General features: G+C 43.3%; 1 protein-coding gene across 1 annotated transcript; it reads right to left on the reverse strand.

Moving 5' to 3' along the window:
- Positions 1–3,266: 3,266 nt before the first annotated feature.
- Positions 3,267–20,014, reverse strand: adam19b (ADAM metallopeptidase domain 19b). The gene is made up of 23 exons (XM_070836775.1): positions 19,801–20,014; positions 19,420–19,532; positions 19,223–19,293; positions 12,742–12,820; positions 12,469–12,545; positions 10,666–10,873; positions 10,516–10,581; positions 9,764–9,835; positions 9,489–9,655; positions 9,190–9,274; positions 8,682–8,821; positions 8,385–8,562; positions 8,197–8,286; positions 7,809–8,004; positions 7,190–7,298; positions 6,862–7,078; positions 6,669–6,746; positions 6,093–6,201; positions 5,867–5,996; positions 5,616–5,718; positions 5,158–5,514; positions 4,964–5,061; positions 3,267–4,854 (listed from the first exon to the last, which is right to left on the reverse strand). The coding sequence occupies exons 1-23, from the start codon at positions 19,943–19,945 to the stop codon at positions 4,848–4,850; spliced, it is 2,895 nt and encodes a 964-aa protein (XP_070692876.1). The 5' UTR covers positions 19,946–20,014; the 3' UTR covers positions 3,267–4,847.
- Positions 20,015–21,246: the final 1,232 nt, after the last annotated feature.

Consider the following 21,246-nt stretch of genomic DNA (forward strand, 5'->3'; position numbering starts at 1 on the left):
GTATTAATGATTAAAGGAATAATACCACAAAATGGAAATGTGAACATTAATGATAGTTGTGGCACTTTGTAGCAGCTTTAAATATTACTGTGTGACCACTGTTTCCAGATGTTCCAGTTTGACACCTCTGCCTCTGGTATTTACTCTGGTAAATGAGCCAGTAAATCTGCTGTTGTTGGGTTTTATCCCAATCGAGTAGAAAGGCCTGAAGCTGCTAATCACTGGCAGGCGACTGGTAGAAACCAGGAAATCCCATATTCAAAGCATATTGAATGCCTGACAAGGTGTATTCACTTGTTTTGACCAGACGCACGTGGACAAGCACTTGACTGACATCTCACTTGCTCACTTTGCGCCATCATGCAGCATGGTGGGGTTTCCAGCAGAAAGTATTTCTTTGCCACATGACTGCACACAGTATGTTCTACATACTAGTTATAAATGTACACTGTTTTTGCAACAAGTGCACAAGAAAACCAAATCTGACCATTTTGTAATAACAGGAAGTGATGCAATATGTTTGCAGATGGATATCATTCATTTTGAAATGATATTACCGCTTCAGAAGGACAAAGCAAAGTGTTTTCCAAAGATTTATTGCTTATTTTTTTTCTGTAGCTCCCTTGCCGCCACTATTAATCTATTTTTTTCTTGTTCAGCTGTGAGGAGTTTATCCATTATAATGTGGGACAACACTTTGCACCATCAGCACACTCAAAAATAAAGTGATCACTTTTTCTGTGTGAGAAAATAGATTTATTTTGTGGTGAACTAAGCTTTTGAAAGCCCCATCCCACCCATGGCACACCGCCCCAGGTGTTTTCACTGTTTTCTCACTGCCCGACTGACTCCTGATCCCCCCTCACACTCTTGTTAGTTAAATCGCACCAGTTTGAGCAGGACAGTTTACACATTTATCACACTAACTGTCTCTGAAAATCCCTTAAACACTCATTCACTTGTTCCTCCACCATAATAAATGAATACATTATTGACTATGCATTAATCAGCAGTCAGTATGGTGCTTTATAATGAGAAGTAAATTGCAGAATAATTGCAAACACCTGTGTCCGGGTGTGTGCAGGGTGACAAAGCACTGTGTTAGAGGGAAGTTGCAGTGCCTCATTTCACAAGTTCTACTTTTTTCCCACACAACTTAAAACAAATGAACATCTTGCTAAAATTGCACAGTGTAGAAATATTGTTCAGTCAGGCAAGAAATTATTTCACATTTATTCATATCGTATCAGCATGCAGATTTTTCTTCTCAACCCTTCTGGAGGAAGTAACAGTTTAACACAGTGCACTTTGCACTTAAACTAATATATGATATGAATAAATTGTATTTAGAGTGATTTTCGTGCAGTGTATTTTACTTTAAAATTGCACAGCCAGTCAAAAACTTCTTGTAAAAATTATAAGTAATAATGGAGAGACTGATAGTTGAGTTCAGGATAAAATAATTTCAACGCGAGACTGATTGAGAGAAAATTGGTTAAAAAAAAGAGCGCTAATCAGCATTACAAGTGGAAAAAACAGCTCAGGTTTAATTAGGTCATTATACAAGGCAGGGGAGCTTTCAGCAGGTGAGATCCTCTCTTTACTGCCCTCCTGGCTGCGCCCTCCTCCTCTCCTGCTGAGAGAGGAGGAGGGGGTGTCACCCCGGCGTTTTATCCCTCAGCCAATCATCATCTCTAATAAATGAAACTCCACAGGAAGTGACATGCCAGCGAACACTAATTATGCTCAGCAGGAGATGCCGCAATTAAGCCACATGCTAAAACCTTTGCCTGCCAATGCCACGTCTCCCCCTGAGTCACAGCTACCTTCGCCTCCCTTTGGTCCTGTGACAGATCACCTGGCTCTTCAGTCCGCAGAGTCAACCTGGGAGTGTGTGTGTGTGTGTGTGTGTGCTTTTCTGTTAGAGGAGGGTTGGTTCAGGGGGTCTGGCCTTGGTATTTAGCGGTCTTTTGATTAGAAAAAACCACATAGCTTTCATCTTGGTGAAGGATGTAGAGATCTAAAGAGCAGTCACCTTTCAGCATTCCCAGCAGTGCTAAGAGGGGGTGTCATTCAAACCTATACATACATACACTATCGATTCAGAACTGAGAATGCAGAGGGATGTGCATTCACATCAAAGTCCTGCTCTGGTGACAACACAGCAAAAACAACAAGTTTCCACCCATGAAGGAATCAAGGAGGAGATGCTAATGTATTGTTTTAACAATGCTGTATGTAAGGTTTACTGGCATCTAGTGATGAGGCTGCAGATTGCAACCAACTGCCCACAGACTTTGAAAAGCTACAGTGGCCGGCGAGGATTCTGGCTCCCTTGCTTTTCCTTGACTCCTCTGATTCTCCTTTTGTCCAGCACAAAATAGTATTACTCTTTTCTTCTTCTTCTTCTTCTGTCTGCATTTGTACCACCAAATTCAAACTGCCACTTAAAAACTTGATTTGTCCGTCCTGGGCTTCTGTTGAAACACGCTGGTGTGTCACGGACTCTCTGAAACAGGGCCTGCTCTTTATGTAGATATAAAGGGCCCATTTTTAGCCAGTGAAAACACAACAACAACAACTAAAAACACGATTATGACAACTTTGTGAAAAGTTGTCGAAGTGACGACATGTAATGTGAAAGCTTCTAATGAACCCAGAGAGAATTATCACTCAACTCTGTGGTTCTGCTGAGCTCTATGGAGCTTTTTTTAAATTGTCTTTTAGCTCATTGTTTAGGTTTTTAGACTAACAGCTTTACTGATTTGGCTCTACACTACCTGTACATCACCAAATAGGAAACACAGTTTGCCACTTGCTGGTGAACAGTTGGCTCATTTAGCAGCTTAAGGGCCACATATTTCCTTAAGTAGTTGGTAGTGACCAAACCAGAACTAAAAATAGAGAGAATAATGGACATACATTCTTTAAGTTGCCAAAAAGAAGACATCAGATGAATGCTAATGTTGCTCTGTTTCTGCTTCTTGTGCAAATAAGGCATTGTTTGCTAAGATATTAGCATTTCAACTTGACAATACTGTGTTTTAGCGTTGAGTTTCCAGGTTGTTGCACTGCCTCCAAGTGGCCAAAACATTGAATTACACCAAAATGACTTTAACATTCCCTGAATGTACAAGTCATTGCACATGTGGCTGGTTGCAGCTATCTTGAAAGGTGTAGCAATTCCATGCTTACTCCTTCAGTAATCATTTAAATGTTGGTATAAACTGACATGGACATTACATGTATTGACAACACACAGCCAGTTAAAATGTATAACATTATATTTTTATTTTTCTGTATATTTAATAGATTTCCGGTTGAAGACAGTGCTGCACTGTGCCAGGGTTTGCATAGGTCTGATAAAAAGGTCAAACATGGCAGCTGATTTTCATATTACAGATAAAACCAAGTCACCCCCAAGTAGTCAAATGGACCAGGATTGTTAACAGTGCCTTACAGCAATGCCAAAGTTATCAGTGTTACATAACCTGCAGTCACATAACATAGTCCACAGCATTTTGCTCATTGAGTGAACTTCCACTGAACAGTTTTAGAAACATCTTTGGACAAACATGCAAAGTTATTCAAATTCCTGGTGCAATGCTGAGATGTGTAAGTGATACATGTAAATAAACTAACCACTGCTGACCTTGAACCTTTCTGTGTGGAGTTTGCATGTTCTCCCCATGCTTCTGTGGGTTTTCTCCGGGTACTCCGGCTTCCTCCCACAGTCCAAAGACATGCAGGTTAGTTTAATTAGCGACTCTAAATTGCCTGTAGGTGTGAGCGTGAACGGTTGTCTGTCTCTATGTGTGTCAGCCCAGCTGGGATAGGATCCAGCCCCCCCTTAAAGGATAAGCGGTATAGACAATGGATGTAAATAAAGCTATGGCTCAGATTTGTACCTAATTCAAAATTATTTAAAAAAACAAAAAACAACTTCATCACTGATTGTAAGTGGAAGACTGAAAAAAAACAAACTTAATGTGTAGGTTTGACTGGTCACCTTAAGGTGATACTTCTCCCAAAGTGTTTTTGGTATCAAATGCTCCTGTAGGCTTGAAAGGTCACTATTACTAGTTGGTACTTCATGGTGGGATTAACAGAAACCTTTTAAGTCTTCAGTGGGTGAGTATTTGATAATAAAGATTGCTCAAAGTGCAACAATACAACAATATGAAATCATTAAAACAAAACTGAAAGCTACATATATCTTACATGTATCTCTCATCATAAGCGTATACTTACAGCATGCATAAAGGGCTTTCACTGGTCCCCATTAGTCCAGTTAAAAACCCCACTCTTATTTACACATGAGAAGCGTAAGCACTTCAATATTGGCATCTATTCTTAATATAAGATATCCCTTTACAGCTGATGCTCTTTAGGAGACACCATGTTTAGTACACAGGCTTCATTGTAAACATTCATTTTCTCTGTGAATAAATACTCCAGGACCAGTGTTTCAACATCGCTGCACACGTGGGACAATTTCACATTTCCATTAACTTCTGGGACATTAATAATAACAAATAGTTGTTAAATTCACAGCTCTGGCTGTTTCAAGTCAACTTAAAGCAGACAAGTAAGGCTCATTTAAGAAAACACACATTAAGCCTAATTCTTAAAGGCTTTAAACATATTCAGTGTGATATGTAGTAGAATTTGCTGCAATTCTACCATTTTATCTCAATACACAAATACACTTTTATCCACAGAGTGTCAAGTATTCATCTTATCCCACAGCGCCACATTTTCTTTATCAGCTGCTAGTATTCAAAAAGACAGTTTGAGCCGGTCCATTACTGGATGTAAGAAGTGGTCCCCAACGTCTCCCCGAGATCTTAGGTTCTACAAGAAGCAAAAAAAAACCAATATAACAAATTTAAATACAACAAATAAAGTTAATAAGGGGTTTGGAAACATTGACGTCAGAAAACGCCACCAGATGAAAAATTACCTGTTTGGCTTTTTCTGTCCAGCAGGTGGAGCCAAAGCAGCTTTTCCTCTTTGCAGGGCGTTGGTGGTAACCTGCAGGCCTTTTGGTTGTTGCTGTTCCTACATCAAAATTAAAAAAGTCAGACATTTCACATTCAGTGTATTAAAACAATTTTTTTTACTTAACATCAAAAACAAGAAAAGAAAGAAATTCACCCCTGATGGCTTGTTAACAGGACAAGGTGGTGGAGGTCTGTTTGGGGGGTCTGGTCGCAGTTTGGGTACTGCTGACTGCTGTGAGTGGGCTTTGGTGACCCGGGAAGTTAAAGGTGGAGGTCCTGAAGGTGGTGGAGGAGCCTGGTTTCGCTTGTGCTCGGGCAGCTGCGCAGACTTAGATGGAAGTGGAGTGTAAGCCTGAGGAGAGTTTTGTCTCTGAGGAGAAGCTGCATGCTGGATCTGTGGGATCTGCTCTGCAGCATATGCAGGTACGGGAGGAGGCTTCACTGCTGGACGCACAATGCCATGTCTGGACCGAGTTGGGCAAGACGGGCTTGGACGAGGAGAGGATTTCCCCTGTGGATAAATGCAGCCATAACAAAGTTCACTGATTTATTCTAAAAAGCAGTAACAGTAAAGAATTACAGCACTGTCTGGGTCATCATGGGCGTCTTTACCAGGTGGTCTGAGTCTTGTTTTTTTAGCAAAAATGTCGGGTTGGTGTGACCGTTAACGTGACTGTCGGCACACAGGGGCTTGCTGTTGACCGGAACTGAACAACTGAGGGTGAAAACACAAATACAAAAGGTACAGACCCATCATTTCGACATCCACACATCATAGAGGGTGAAGCAAAAATACATCCAGTGGCAAACTACTGTTCACCAAAACTCAGAGTGCTCGTACTCAACACTTCTGAACCGCCTACCTTGGCACTGGAGGTGGAGCAGAGGTTTTCAGTGGGTGGAGTTTATGTCGGTAGTAGAACCACAGGCCAACAGCTGCCAGAGCCACAATGCAAACCAGGGGGAGGACCAGCAGGACTAGGAGGAGATGGCCTGTTGGAATATAAAATACACACGAGTTAGAGAACTGCAGTCAAGTTCAAAGAAATATCTTCAACTGTCAATAGATGTAAAACCCAGCCGTCTCACTGTGGCTGATGACAGGTCCACTGTCTACGCTGCCCCCCGACCCCCTCTGGTCACACAGAGGTGGAGCCCAGCCCGCATCACAGTGGCAGTTGTGATTGTTGTTGCACAGCTGGTGAAAGAACATATATTAGTAAGAGCTGCACTTAAGAACAATTTGAAGATACATTTTCTGCTAATTTACACGTCTACGTCACTGCATTTGAGAGGAATTAATATACTTTTTACTCCACTTTGTCTTTACAGCGTTTATTTGACAGCTAGAATTACTTAACAGATGCATAATGCTGCATAATGAGTCCTCTTACTTTGATATTTTACATTAATTTAGCTGATAATCCTCATTTTTCTCAAGATTTTAAATGTTTGACTTGTCTGCGTGCCTACTTGCAGTATTTTTAGATTGCTGTATTGCTATTTTCAATTAAGTAAAAGATCTAAATATTTCTTGCTCCTCTGCCAAGTTTGCCCACTTTCCATAATAGTGGGCTTGCAGCCAAATCTTCCCCAACACTCCTAGGAAATCTCCCCAGCACCCACACACACAGAACAGCCAAACACACACACAGAGAAACCAACCCCGTGTCCATGGCACTTGGCATTGCACTCATCAGCTCTGAGGAAAGATGCATTGCGGCATTCTCCATTAAAGCAGATCTGTTGAAGAGAAGGGGATAGAGAGTCGGTTTCTCCTAAAGGTGGTGGAATTTTATTTTTAGATCTGAAGCCACAACAATAAATTCCAGTACGTCTCCACGCATGTCTGTCTCACCGAGTCATCACCACACTTGGTGCCCGTCATGACCAGGCCTGGGTCCAGAGTGTCGCCCTGTGCCTCCTCGTCCTCCTGCCCAGCCTTGTACACATGTGTGCCCATACACTGGAGCTTCTTGTTGCCCACAGTGACTGTGGTTTCTATACGAACAGCATTGTTCTCAATTGGCTTGGCGGCTGAAGTTAAACACTGGATTTTCCCACATATAGCATCCCTGGCAGAAACAATTAAAAAAAAAAAAAGATTTTTACTTGTCAGTCGAAGGAAATGTAGATACACTCCTTGAAATGAGGGAGCACATGAACCAAACTGTTTTGATCTTCACCTGTTCTTACAGCTCCTGTACTTCCCAAGCATATCTTTGCCACAGTTCCCATACATGTCCCCAGCTTCGTTTACCTTCTTGAAACACAGGTCGGGGGCCAGACGGCCATCTGTGGTCGAAGGAGAGAAAACGCATAGAAACACATCAATATGGCTGCAAGCACACACACACACACACAAACACACTCGTACAGTGCACACAGTGCGCGCACAGTGTGCTATGTGACCACCCGACGGAGACCAGATGGCATCCCTTACTGTTCTATGCGACTCCTGTGGTACTACAAAGGCTCTCCAGGGAGGTTCTGTCACAATGTGAATATGGACCCTGTCCAATAACAGTAACTAATCCAGTGACCCCCTGAGGGGTCATCTGTAACCCCATCCAGCCGCTCTGTTTAAGTCTCTGCAGCTTCTGTTTACCTGCTTTAAAGATACGATTTGCATTTTAGCCATGTGTACCTACCACTAACCTAGAAACTCTATATGTCTATATGCATGTCTAAAAGGCTTTTTTTACATTACGGTATATGCTACATGTGATCACATTCATCCCTTTTACTTTATCCCCTTGAGGAGCCAAAGACTTTGCCTACATTATAAGCATCCAGTTTACCCACCTGGTCCCCAGAGAGACAGACACTGCTGCTCCAGGGTCAGACACATGCCGGTGTAACAGTAGGCCCACCCGCCTGCACATGGCGTACCGTCCACTAAATAGAAATTGGCAGGACAAGATTCTGCCTTTCCGTCACAGTACTCTGGCAGGTCACATGACCCAGAGGGAGCACGACACAGCACACCTGGGCTCTTCAACTGAACGGGGAGAGACGAAGACAAGTTTAGGAAAAACCAGGAAAATGACACCTATAATTCAAGAGCTGCAGTGTTCATCCAATAGTAAGGATTAGCCCAGAGGACACATCATTCATGAGAGACAGGATATCATGGGAGATAGTATATTAGTGTTTCTCTTTGCATACACGATAGATTTTCTGTTGTTAGTACCTTGCAGTTATCGCAGCAGACGCCGTGGGCACACTCAGCTCCAGCTTTCAGAGTGCAGTTGTTGGCATTGCAGCAGGGACTGGTGCACTCCTACGCAAACAGTGTAGCAGAGAGTAGAGTTGTGAAACCTAGCAAGAACATACAGCGAAAATATACACTGCAGCATTCACGAGACACAGCACACAGACCTCTTCCTCTCCACAGTCACATTCTTCTCCGTCCTCCAGGTAGCCATTGCCGCAGCGCTGCCCTCCATACATGGCTCTGGTGTTCGGCAAGTTAAAAAGACATTTCCCTCCTCCAGAGCTCAGGTAGCTCTTCAGCTCCTTCAGGTTACAGCCATTGAACACACGTGGAAATGGGTGCCTGGGCCGTGGAAGAAGCACAAATACAGTATACAAGAGATGTCTAATCCTCTGTTTTTACGCTCCCTGTTAGGTCAGTAACTGTAATGTGTTTGGTCATAGGTCATTTGTGTATTGTACCCCGTGGCAGCGGCCATGATGCAACCTCCGTCTTCGGCCCTCGCCTGGCAGCAGCCTGCAGTGTCGTGGCTCATACCAAAGTTGTGGCCCATCTCATGTGCCATGGTGGCAGCTACACCAACAGGTGACTCTGAGTGGTCCTATTCAAAAGAAGAGCCAAAGATGACGGAAAGATCAGCAAAACCTAACCTAAAATATTCAAAACTTAATCTGAAAAGCCTTATTATATCATAGTTTTGTTTCTAAAGGATGATGAACTTCCTAGAGTTGGTCCTGGTGGCCAAATCCTTAGAAATACTTCAGAATAAATTGCCTAAAACCGCTTCAACATGGGATCAAACTACCAGCCCTACAAATATTGGCTGATTGGTCGTACCATCTGAGCTACAGCCACCCCTCCTTAATTGGAGTGTCTCCAATTAACGTCTCGCTTAAGTAAAACACGAGTTTTCATCGCCACTCAAGTGCATGCAGACGATTCATGTTTGTTTAGGCTCTTGTCTCTCACCGTGTTCACTCCACCAGACTGGTAGTCGGAGCACATGGCTTTGAGAGGTGCCAGCCCGATGGTGGTGCCCTGAAATGATCTCCCCCTGGAGACACAAAACGCCACCGGTGATTAGTTCCAGCTGGACAACCGCCCACTAGGATACGAGTGGTGATGGTTATTGTCTCACACAATGAGGGTAAAAGCAATTGAGAGATCAACCCCACGGGACAGGAGGCTTAGAGGAGATAGGGGGACACTAGTGTTGCAGAGGGTGCAGAATGACAGGCTAGCAGGAGATGAGGGAGAGGGTGACTGACGTGATGAGCTGAGCGTTGTCGTTAGGGAGCACGCGGAGCTGTTTGCTTCTCCAGGACAGGAATGCTGCCAGAGTGCTGTGAGGGTTGTCGGAAACGCTGATCATGTCCTGGTTTGTCCACACCTCCAGACCAATTAATGCTACGCGGATGTTCAACGCCTTGTAGTACTGCGGGTGTGGAAAGGAAAAGTCACAGACGCAGAATTTTACTTGTCATTTCTGAATATAACAGTGATAAACCTGAGCATCTGTGTCCTGATTCATTTCAGATTATACCTTGTCAACCAAGTTGGCCGCTTCCTGCAATTTCAGTTTGGTCTTCTCGAGACTACTCCCATGCTTCTCGAACTGCCAACGACATAAACCACATTGTAGTCACAAACAGACACACCCAAACTTGAAAAGGAACTTCTATGACAAACAGGATGTGAAACAGAGATTTAAATGTACTAAATACACAGTACAACTCAACTAGCTCATAATGGTGATGGGTGAAGCACTGTGTAAGGTAGAAATATACTGTTTATACTGCACATAATTATAGTTCAGGACACTTGCTTATCTCTGAGGGTCGCAGTAGGGGGTGAGTTGGGGGGGCTCGAGACAATCCCAGCCACATAGAGACAGACAAGCATTCACACTCACCCCTTTAGGAACAATTTAGAGTCTCCAGTTAACTTAACCGGCATGTCTTTGGACTGATTCATAACATTCATCCATCCGTTGTCTACACTGCTTATCCGCCAGGGTCACCAATCAATCACAGGGCTGACAGACAACCACACCTATGGGCAATTTAGAGTCTCCAGTTAACCTAACATGCATGTCTTTGGACTGTGGGAGGAAGCCACATGGGGAGAACATGCAAACTGAACACATAAAGGTTCGAACCTGAAGCCCTCTTGCTGTGAAGCAGCAGTGCTAACAGCCTGATTCTGCACTCCAACATTTAATGGTGTCATTAAAAAAAGATTCCTGTATGGTTCAAAAGTGACCAAACATGAGCAAATCCACAATTCTGTCCTCACCTCAGCCTTGTCTGCCACAATCAGCAGCTCTACATACTTCATATTCTGACTCAGGTCCCTTTTTCCCTGAAAATGCAGACAGAAAATTTGAATACAGATTATTGTCATGTTTTCAGACTGGGGATTATTCTTCATCTCGTCTGAACTCACCCTCACGCTCTGCGGTGACATCATTCCATGGACGAAGTCATTAAGCCCCTCCTCGTGCTCCTTGTTGCCATGGTGATGGAGGCAGCTACCCCTGGGTAGACGGACACTCTCGGCTCTGAACACAGCGTGCTGCTGCTGCTGCGTGTCCGTGGAAGCAGGAAGAGGCTCGATCAGGTAGCTGACGCTTGTGTTCAGGGAAATCAGTCCCCTGGGGAAACAAGACACAGCTAATGGTTCCATCCAATCATAGCTTGAGGAAATGAAAGGGGAAATGAAATGAAAATCATTGTTTCTATTGCAAATATTGTAATTAAAAACACTTTCCTTTCAAAACTTAAAACAAAAATCCTTAATTACATTGTTAAACTGAAGTGTGGGTTAAATCGTGTGGATGCAGGTCAGATTTGAATTATTTTTATTAGGCTGTGGTGGTTTTTACGGGTGGGTGGAGCAAGGGGACATGTCTCAGGTGATTTAGTGCTGTTTATAAATGAAGATCAGCTGGGACAGATAGAGCGATACACAATCCTCTGGCTTCTTCACAAAACCACTCATGTGCGCAGATGTTGTACGCAAACACCCGAGCAGGCACGCAGCAGCAGGTCAAGCAGCTGTACAAAACATCTGCAGAGGTCAGACGCCCACATGTCACTGTCCCTTTATGCTGTGTTTGCATTTCTTCAGAGAATCTACATTAGTAGGAGGACGAATTCATTCAGTCCAGATGCAGATGCAGAGCACTGAACCCACAAAAAATCCACATATGGCTACGATTTCTGTCAACGCTCGCCAGTTCCTCCTCTGTTGCCGGTCTCTAGCAGGAAGGATCAGCTGGATCCACACAGGATCTCCATACTGAGCTGTACTCAATGAACCAACTCTGGAACCAATGACCTACTAACCTACTGGACTGCACAAGACACTACACACAACCGTTTCCTGTCACATTGTCCATTCAGCCGTGGTTTGATCGCAGGCTGATCGGTTGTTCAGGCTTCAGTTACAACTTCTTTTCATCTCCAAAATCATGTTCATAGTAACAATTCCCAGCTTAGGATGAATTTAGGATCATTTTTAGGATTCAAAATCCACATATTAGCTTTTTAGCTTTTAAATCTTATTATCTTATTATCTCTAATTTTAAGTTTTTAGTGTGATTCTCTGATACCGTCAAAGTACATTTTTTTTGTTATGTAATATAATTCTGGTGTGAAATACTTCTTAAATGTTGTGTATTCAGCTTTTGACATGTATGACTGTAGAAGGTAGTGATGTTCAGAGCTGTGAGAATGGCTCAAAAATTGAACACATTTCCTCATCTTTTGTGGCAAAACAGGAAAGCACTGAACACCAGTAAAAATGATGAAGGCAGGTATTCTGCAGATTACTATCTATCCATTAGTCCTGTTTTGTTGGCCCAAAACGTTTGCATGTCAGCTGAAACCCAAATAAACCGAGACTGTAAAATGGGCATTAATGGAGCTAATAGCTTGAATTCATTAAGCGGGCAGTGCAAACACATCTTTAATAAGATCAATCACAAACATTATCTGCAGCACTGACTCTTTTCTGAAACTTTTCTCTTTTTACTTCTTGCAGTTCCTTTGCTGAAGAAACTGAGGCTACAGAAAAGTCCCCTTCCCTGCTCTCATCTATAGGAACCGTCTTCATGAAAAGCTTTTTTTTTAGTATTTAATCTTATGGGAGACTTCTTAGAACTGTAAGAAATGTCTTGCACCATTGAGACCAAACCTAAACATTAGAAAACTTTATGAAAACAGCCTGCGCTGGAGCTCTACATACCTGAGTCCTGAACATGTGCTTACAGCAACACTTGAGCCTTCCATGCCCAGAACCTCCCCATGGTAGAAACAGTGTCCCTGGAAGTCAAAAATATTTAAAACTCAACACAGCTCTCTGTGTGGGGAAGCGTGGTGCAGTGATTAGAGTCATTTACTGCATGTTATGCTCCTGCCTTGGGATTTCATCAACTGCAATGATACTTCTTTCTCATCTAAGATCATTCACAGCTCCCCCCCTGCAGTGTGAGGACATCAAACTGCTTCACAGACTTACAGTGTTGGCAGGAGATGACGACTTGCGGGCTCCATCAGTGGTGTACCATATTTCCTGATAACCAGGGGCCAACAGCTGCCTGGTGAAAGAGACCACAAACTCAGAGACAAATTTGCAAAATATTACATGTCAGACATTCAAGATGTGTGTAGCAGCAACAATATGGTGGAATAAAGGTGAAAAATGTACAGGGTAAAAGTGTCAGGAAACAGCAAAGATAGAAGACAGATGCTCTCCAGCGGCTCACGGCTCATAAAACATTCACTCTGACAAAGAAACCAGACAGCTTCAAAGATTTAGTCAAAGATCCTCTCAGAGATAAGAGGAAATACAAAGAATAGCGTGGAAAAGCTTTGTAATAAAATCCATATGTATCTTTGTGAAAAGCATAGCTGAGGAAGAAGATAACTTTAGGTTTGTTGGTATGTCCACACTGCATTTGCTTGACACGGCTCTTATTTACCAATGTCGTCCTATTTTGTTCTCCATTACTGGAATTTCTCCATTAGTATACAATATGGGCTGCAGGAGAGGCTCATAAACCAGCGAAACATGTACATATCGAGAGAAACATCAATAATTGTGGTGAAACATTACATTCCTTTTACTCTCCATCTGTATGTGTGTGTGTGTGATTGATTGAGTGTCTACAGACTGGGGCGGTTTCTGTCAAACTTCTGTCAAACTACCGGCTCAATATTTACATCTCGTACAGATGCTTGTTTTCCTGTCTTTCTCCTTCCAGCTCCGTCTCAATCCATTCTTCCTGTTTTCATTCATAAACTCTGTCTGCCTCACAGCTGGTTTTCTTTTGCTGTGTCTCTCTAAATCTCCTCCCACAGTCTACCTCAGATCCATCAAACTGGCTGCAGAGAAATCAGGCCGTAAAGAAACCTTCAGTATACGCAGCTACTAGACTGGACTTGACTGAAGTCTAAAATAAACACGAGACAGACCTAAGATGTCCCACACTGATTAGTCGCCTTAAGACTTTATTATTTATCATGTGTTTTCATTTATTTCCCATCTTAGTCGGCTTGTGGCTTTACCTCAGGGTAGTAGACATAAATAAGTGATCCTTTTTCATCTTTGCTGGACAAAATGAATGTCAGTCAGTGGGGTGAAGTTAAATAAGTAGTTCAGCATTTTGGGAAATATATTTATTTGCTGTCATGCAGATGAGAAAATTGATATCACTGATAGCATCTTAGCTTAGCTTTGCTTAGCATAAAGACTGGAAACGGGGGGAAACAGCTAGCCCGGCTTTGTCTAAAAGTAATAAATCTGCTCCTCTAAAACTCACTAATTAACACACCAGATCTCTTTCAGTTAACTGTACAAAAACTACAATGTAAAACCAACTAGTTGTGGTTTCATGGGGGATTTTTAACCAGACTATTTTTAAGCTGATTGCAATGACTCTGCAACTTTTTGTACATAATAAAATAATGATATAGAGTATAATATGTTAATTAATAGGATTTAGAGGTGATAGTATGATGATTTCGTTATTGTTGGACAGACCCAGGCTACCTCTTTCCCCTTCTTTATGCCTCGATAATCTTAAACTGCTGGCGCACAGACATGACAGGGGGGGGAACTCACATTTCCCAAAATGCCAAACTAGTCCTTTAAAGGACAATGAAGAGAAGATGGGGATTTTTCTTTTCTCTCCCGTCAGTTGCCCTGAAGGAGACAAGCCTCTTGAAACAATGACAGCCTGTTGATTCAATCAGCCACAGAGCAAGTCAAAGACACAAAACGGCTGCTTTATCCTTTAACAGATTACCACTCTGGTTTTGGGGGGTGAGAGAGACCCGCTTACACACACACACACAAGCAGTCGAAGAGAAGTCACTAATGTATCTGGCTGATGTCACCCTAAACGGGGTAATCCCCGTTGTGTTGGTTATTGACCTTCTGAACTCATTTATATCTCGCCTTACTCTAGTTTTCCTGCTTCTCTAACTCCTCAAATATTCCCATCATGCTCGGCTCTCATCTGTGTAACCATCTCTGTCACTCTGTCAGGCAGAATTAATGACTGATTGAGCTTTACCCTGCTGCTGCTCTATAGTCTTTTACACAGGAATCACTTCCTCCAAGTGGAGACACATAATGAGTCTGTCTCTCCTCCATTTTCACATGCCAGTCAGCAGCTGTGTACACTAGAAGACTGATGGCTACATAACCTGTCGCCATGAGACGTATAGACACAACATGACATTAACAAAGCCACTGCCACTTAAAGCATAATACGAGTTTAAGTGTTTTAATTTTTTCCTACAGTCTAAAGGTAGCAATGTATTTGTCACATTAAGACATTAAACCATGAAGGTTAAATACAGTTAATGCCTTATCTGCATGGAAGGGTTAATAACTTTTATAAAATAATATTAGAAATAACTTTTAGAGCCTGACTTTATTATTCCATAGCATCTGTAGTTATAACAACTGGTGGCTTATTGAAACTGTACAGAAGTGGGTGGAAGATGAAAGGTGCATCTGTCATCCGGTTAGAAGAAACAACCACAAGAACCACCAAAAAATATCTGCACCTGGGCAAGGCAAAGTCTTATTAACACATCATGAACAAACTAGCATGCCGCTGGCTGTAGCTTTACATTTACCACACAGACGTAAAAGTGGAACCGATTTTCTCACTTAACCCCCTAGATGAATTCTTCAAAATGCTGAACTATCGCTCGAGATCAACCGGTCCAAACCACCAACACTGGAGGAATATCCCAAGACCTTGAGTCTATTTGCATTCTGGTAAATGCTGTGAGAGCTTTCAGAGCGAAACCTCAAAACCCTGTGTGTCATTGCAGGAGCGCTTCACAGAGTTTGGATGTCGTCCAGTGTCGAGACAGATGCTGTGATTGAGGAGCGCAATACTGGCTGAATCAGGGCTGTCTGGCAGCGAGGCTGAGACAAAGGCTTGGTTCAGCCTCACGAGGGAGAGAAGGGGTGGGGGAGTCATGCTAATGTACTTGGGAGATAGAGAAGGGGGGAGAGAGGAGAAGGGGACATGGGGTAATGCATGAGGGTCAGTGGGTCGCATTCTCTCATAGTATCAGATGACATCACCGCACACGGGTGGAGGGAGAAAGAGGAGGCTAACGCAAAGACAAAGTACCACTCTGCGCCGGATGATGAAGAGGCTTTTATAGCACGGCTATGTTATGTTCTCTGTATGTATGTATGTGTTTTCCCTAACACACAGAGGCCTGGATAAAGACATCTAAGCAGACAGGGCTGTGAGACTAAACATAGAAACAAGGGCAGTCGAATGCATCCCTGCTCTCTGCTCACTAGGCCTGTGATCCATCAGGTCTGCGCTTTTAGTCTTGTTTGTGTTCTTTTAGGCTGCTGTGTGTGTGTGTGTGTGTGTGTGTGTGTACAAGTGTGTCTGTGTGTGTCGCCTGCCTGCGTGTGGCCACAGTCTCCCCCAGATCCTGACCGCCGAGAGCATGTGGGAGATGTGTATTTGTACTAGAGCCCTGGGGAATATCGGTGAGGGGAGGAAAGAAATGAGAAAGAATGGGGTGCTCGTTTTCGGAGAGGAGGGTGGAAGACATATGAGGTAAAGAGAGGAGGAGGAGGAGTGGAGAGGAGCGGAGGAACAATGATGTGTACATTGTATGATGTGTACATTGTATGCACACATCACTGTGGGACTCACTTGGGAAATGTAGTGCATATCCCAAGAGAGTGCTTAATTCAGGTCCATGCACTTAAGGGTGTGCAGGAAGGGCATTAAACAGAAGAGCAGAGAAAGTCATGCAGAGGAGGAAGCAAGCATATCCACACGATTCATATCTGGACCAGAAGCACATAACTCACACCCAAACCGACCCCAACTGTCTTTACTTTCCTCTTTCCATGACTTTCCTCGCCTCAACCCTTCTCCTCCGGTCCATCATTCATTTTCTTACGCTGTTTCCTCCCTCCCTCCCTCAATCTGTTTTTACATCCCTTTTCCTGTGCGCTGAGTCAGCAAACTAGCCTGCCTGGCTCTTAACCAAATCAGCCATCTACGGGCACACCACAGCCTTTCATTAAGATAAAAGCTCAGGCAGACACACACACACAGACACAGACGCCCACATCGACTGCACGTACAGAACACACACATGTTCATTGACAAGCGTGACCAAGGAGGACATAAATGGATTGAGCCTACAGTCCAGCGACTGGGAGTACAGATGCCCACAAAAATTCACAGCTTTATCTTCCTCCAGGCTTTGATTAAGTGATACATTAGGTGAAGAGCAGATGAGGTAAACTGGAATAAAAGGGGAGAGCGAGTAAAAATTTGATAAAAAAATGGAAGTGCTGCAAGAGTATGAACAGTAAGACAAGATCAAGACCATCTCACAGCTAGTTTGGGCTCTCCCTTATCTGCTGACTGTCAGAGTAACAGTTACAGGGGCAATGAGGACATAGAGGGAGTAGCCAGGACACAGAGATGGACACTGGCAGCATTTTCTCTGGCTTCTCTCCAAAATCAGACATTGATCTTCACTGACACAAATTGCTGTCTTCGTTAATCCCCCGTATAGTCTCACATAGTAAGATCTGTCTTCACTTTAGGCCTATCCATGGGATTTGCTGTTTAGGCTTGGCAACACTGGTTAGTGGCGGGGTGACACAGTAAACCTCAGACTAAATAATAGGTCTAAGATGAGAGCCAGAAAGCTCTTTCCTTGAATGCTGTAAAGTTATTTTTGTATGGGACTGAGTGAGGGGGGGGGTTAAAAAGCCCTCTAAAGCACATACAGAGAGAGCATGACTTCATTCTCTGCCCAGGTCGTTATTACTCCACTGTATCTTTACATAACAAATGGATGTTATTAATGGCCTCTGTTGGTGGATCATATGATTTACCAAATTGCACATCAAGTATTATGCTGAATGTTTACCAAACAATCCAGACACTACGTTTCTGAACCAAAAGTGTGAATGAAACACACACAGGTGACAGCTTTGTGCAGCTCACAGGAAAGCTGAAATAAAATGTAAACCTGGTGAAACATTTTCAAGAACTTGCTTGTTTCAGAAAAAGAGGGGAAAAAACATAATCATCTCTTTTTTTCTGATGCCTCCTTTAATAATTGTCCCCATGTGAGTCAGGGCACTTAAGCGAACAAGATTTAAAAGCTGAAGCACAAGTGAATGAAATAGAAAAGGGTATTTACATGATTTTTCTCCCGATCAATAACGCTCCCGGACACAGTACATTAAAGGATCAATGCGAAGGATGCAGGAGGTGTTTCTTTAACGGGAAAGCATGTCTGTTTTCACTTTATAATATTACTATGCTTTAATATTACAAAAACAATTTAGAATTGTTATTCTAAATCATTTGATTGTCAGATCATGTCTCTCACTGTTCAGTTTTGCTCTGTACAGTAGCAGAAGTGATTGGCACCAGTGAAGAAATGGTAACAGCTTTCCTGTTCCAGGAAACAAGTGAAAAATTGCACAAATCATTTCACAATCTGCAGTTGTTTAGCAGCATCTCTTTCTGATGCTGAGGAACGTCAAGAACTACAACCGTTTCATCCAATCAATCTCAAACCGACTCTCTGACAACACTTCTCTCTTTCCTTCTGTTACCCACACATGTGCAGTCAAACACCGTGTGTGACTGATGAAAATTCCTTGGCTCAGGAGGAAATCTAACAGTGTGACCACCTGCTGGGGAGGGAGAGCAGGGGGGCAAATCCCTCAGGGGATGGTCAGTCAGACACAGTGGAGTCATGGTCCGTTAATGTGTGTGTGCCTGTGAGTGAATGAGTGACAGACAGAGCATTACACTTCATGGTAAAAGTGGACCTCATTTCTAAAGCTTCCCATTCCACTTGTGTGCTGGCTCAGGTCCAAAAGTAATAAACCGCAGCTCTGTTGTCACCACTGACATCTCCACAGCTCCGGCCCTCGCTGCTGTTCCACTCTGCCATTGCACTGTCCATTAACCGAGCCAGATACTCCGCTCCCTTCCTATCACTGTCCCATTGTTACTAGGCAGGAGATTACAGGATGTTAGGTGCAGAGCCACGCTCTTGTTTCCTGTTTGCCCAAGGCACACAGATCGGGTGTCAAGCTTCTGTCGTCCAAAACCATCACCCTGCTTTCAGTCCCTTCATCCCCCCTCTCTGCAACCCCAAGGGCCCCGACCTTATAAATGTGTCTATGTGACAGCTAACATCTGGTCAAATAAACGGGGCTTGCTGGAGCATCTTGGGGATGTCTAGGGACCATAAGACAGTGCTGATGCCTAAAACGCTCTGAGTTGCTTTAATCAGATTGGAGTAATTTTAGGTAATTATTTGAATCATTTGGTGGATTTTGTCTCTTGTTCCAATGAAGCATTGTTACTCTAAACTAACCAAAAGCTTCCAGAAATGTAACTTCTATAATCTTATGTATGAAACACTGCAGTGTAGTGCACATTTCTTCAACTTAAGTCACTCACTCGTTTTTCTCCAGGTGTAGTCTGAGCTCCTGGCCCTCAGCTGAGATCAGAACCAGTGCGTCTGCAGGATGCTGGAAGCAGACAAACAAAAAAAAAAAGAAACAAAACACTAAAAACCCACAATATGCACCTGGTAGCAGTTCAAATCGAATCAGTTTGTTCGCCACATGGACGGAGAGTGAGACAGAGGGAGGCACCTCTTTGTTGGGCGACCTCCTGAGTCTGTGAGGATGCAGCCATGTGGGATGAGTGATCTCATAACTCTGAACGTGCTCAAGGATGCTCCTCAGTGAACCCTGCTTATTTTCTCCTGATGGAAAAAAAAAATCAGAATCACAAACAGGTTAATTCACATACAAAGAATATACTATGGTATTTTGGTGCCAATCAAAAAAATATTTTTTTTCCATGCGTGCATTGGGCGACTGACTTATTCATATTACAAATCAATGATTAATAAACACCAATATTTACATGGTGCATGCTTGCATTTTCAAACTTCAAATACACTCCAGTGCAATACCAATCTCATTTCTCCCAGGCATAAAAACGCTATTTGGATCATTGCTCCCACTCACCGTTGTAAACACCGCCTTCAGAGCCGGCAGCCTCCGCGCAGAGGAGCAGCACCAAGAGGTAGAGACCCAGAGAGGAGGACCGCACGGCGTCCACAGGAGCAGGAGGAGGAGGAGGAGGAGGAGGAGGACGCGCTCCTGGACGCATTCTAACAACACACGGCACCGAATGAATCCGCCGAGCTGAGACATAAATGTTCAGTGAACCTCTCCGGGTGTCTCACGTCGGATGGAGAAGACGCCGCCGCTGCTCGTCTGAATGAGATGCTTGCAGACCGCGGGGCGCTCATCTCTCTTTCATTCTCAACCCCTCCCCTTCATCTCACACACACACACACACACACACACGCACGCACGCACGCACGCACACACACACACGCACTGAGCGGTCTACTGAGGTGTAGCCAGGATATGATGAAAAGATGTACGAGAAACACTGAAAATAGCCTGATGAGAAATGCATAGACTGAACCACTCCGAGAAACGGTGGAACAGTGGTCACAGTGGTCACAGGTTGTTTAAGGGCTGTATGATTTATTCAGCATTAGTTTTTAAAGGGAAACGCCGGCAATTTACTGTTGAACTACCCCAAAGTTGGTGGACTGTCAAGAGACGGATTTTTAAAGGAGTGATTAAAATTGAGACTGAGATATCCTCACTTTCAACCAGTGCAGTCTGCTTCAAGCTCCAAGAATGTTTGAGCCTACAGTTCCCATCATGCCACAAAATAAAACACATTTTTATTGGAGTCAGTGCGTCCATGTTACAAACTCCACATCTTCAGTTTTCAGTGCAAACTTTCTGTTATTGATTTGTAGTTTCCAATCCAAGCTGAGATAATCCTGATGATACCAAGGACATTATAGAACTCTTTTCACTTATTTTTATGTGTACATTTGATATTGCACAGCTTCAAATTGACTGTTGTATCACGATACATTCACTTGTCGGCACAATGTAACAAGAATCGACTGGATTTTATTTAGCTGTAACTGCAAACGATGGCGGCTTTACAGCCATGTTAGCACCAGTTTGTTGATACTTCTGTATTTCTTCTCAACAAAGGGGAAACGTTGCCGTCACAAATTCATGCTATCTCTATCTACATGAACATTTTTCCCCTCAGTTGCTGAACAATATGTGAAGTTGCATACATCTCAGTGGCTGCGCAACCAATCAGAACTGACGACAGGAAAAAGAGCTAATTAAGTCCAATGTTGTGTGAACTAACTTTCCTCAGTGTTTTCTAACCGGTGGCCCAACAGGATTAAGTGTAGGCCCAGCATGTAAACACATGCTGTCTTTAAATAACTGCACCACTTGCCTCAACATGCTGTGGTTTCTATACCATAGGGCCATATGTCGAGTCACTGTATGTGTTGAGTTTGGCAAACATCCAAGTGAACTGATCCAAGAACTTTTTTAGTTGAAGTCATTAAGAAACAAACA

This window comes from Pempheris klunzingeri, chromosome 9 (assembly GCF_042242105.1).
Source record: "Pempheris klunzingeri isolate RE-2024b chromosome 9, fPemKlu1.hap1, whole genome shotgun sequence".
NCBI classification, from domain to species: domain Eukaryota; kingdom Metazoa; phylum Chordata; class Actinopteri; order Acropomatiformes; family Pempheridae; genus Pempheris; species Pempheris klunzingeri.

What these genes read in the sequence shown, in the direction of transcription:
- adam19b (XM_070836775.1), bottom strand. Translation starts at nt 19,945, where the DNA reads ATGCGTCCAGGAGCGCGTCCTCCTCCTCCTCCTCCTCCTCCTCCTGCT. An exon ending in CGTCATCTCCTGCCAACACT is followed by an intron (nt 12,546 to 12,741) that starts GTAAGTCTGTGA and finishes TTTGACTTCCAG; the next exon opens with GGACACTGTTTCTACCATGG. An exon ending in TCTGTCTCTCTGGGGACCAG is followed by an intron (nt 7,299 to 7,808) that starts GTGGGTAAACTG and finishes CTTCGACCACAG; the next exon opens with ATGGCCGTCTGGCCCCCGAC.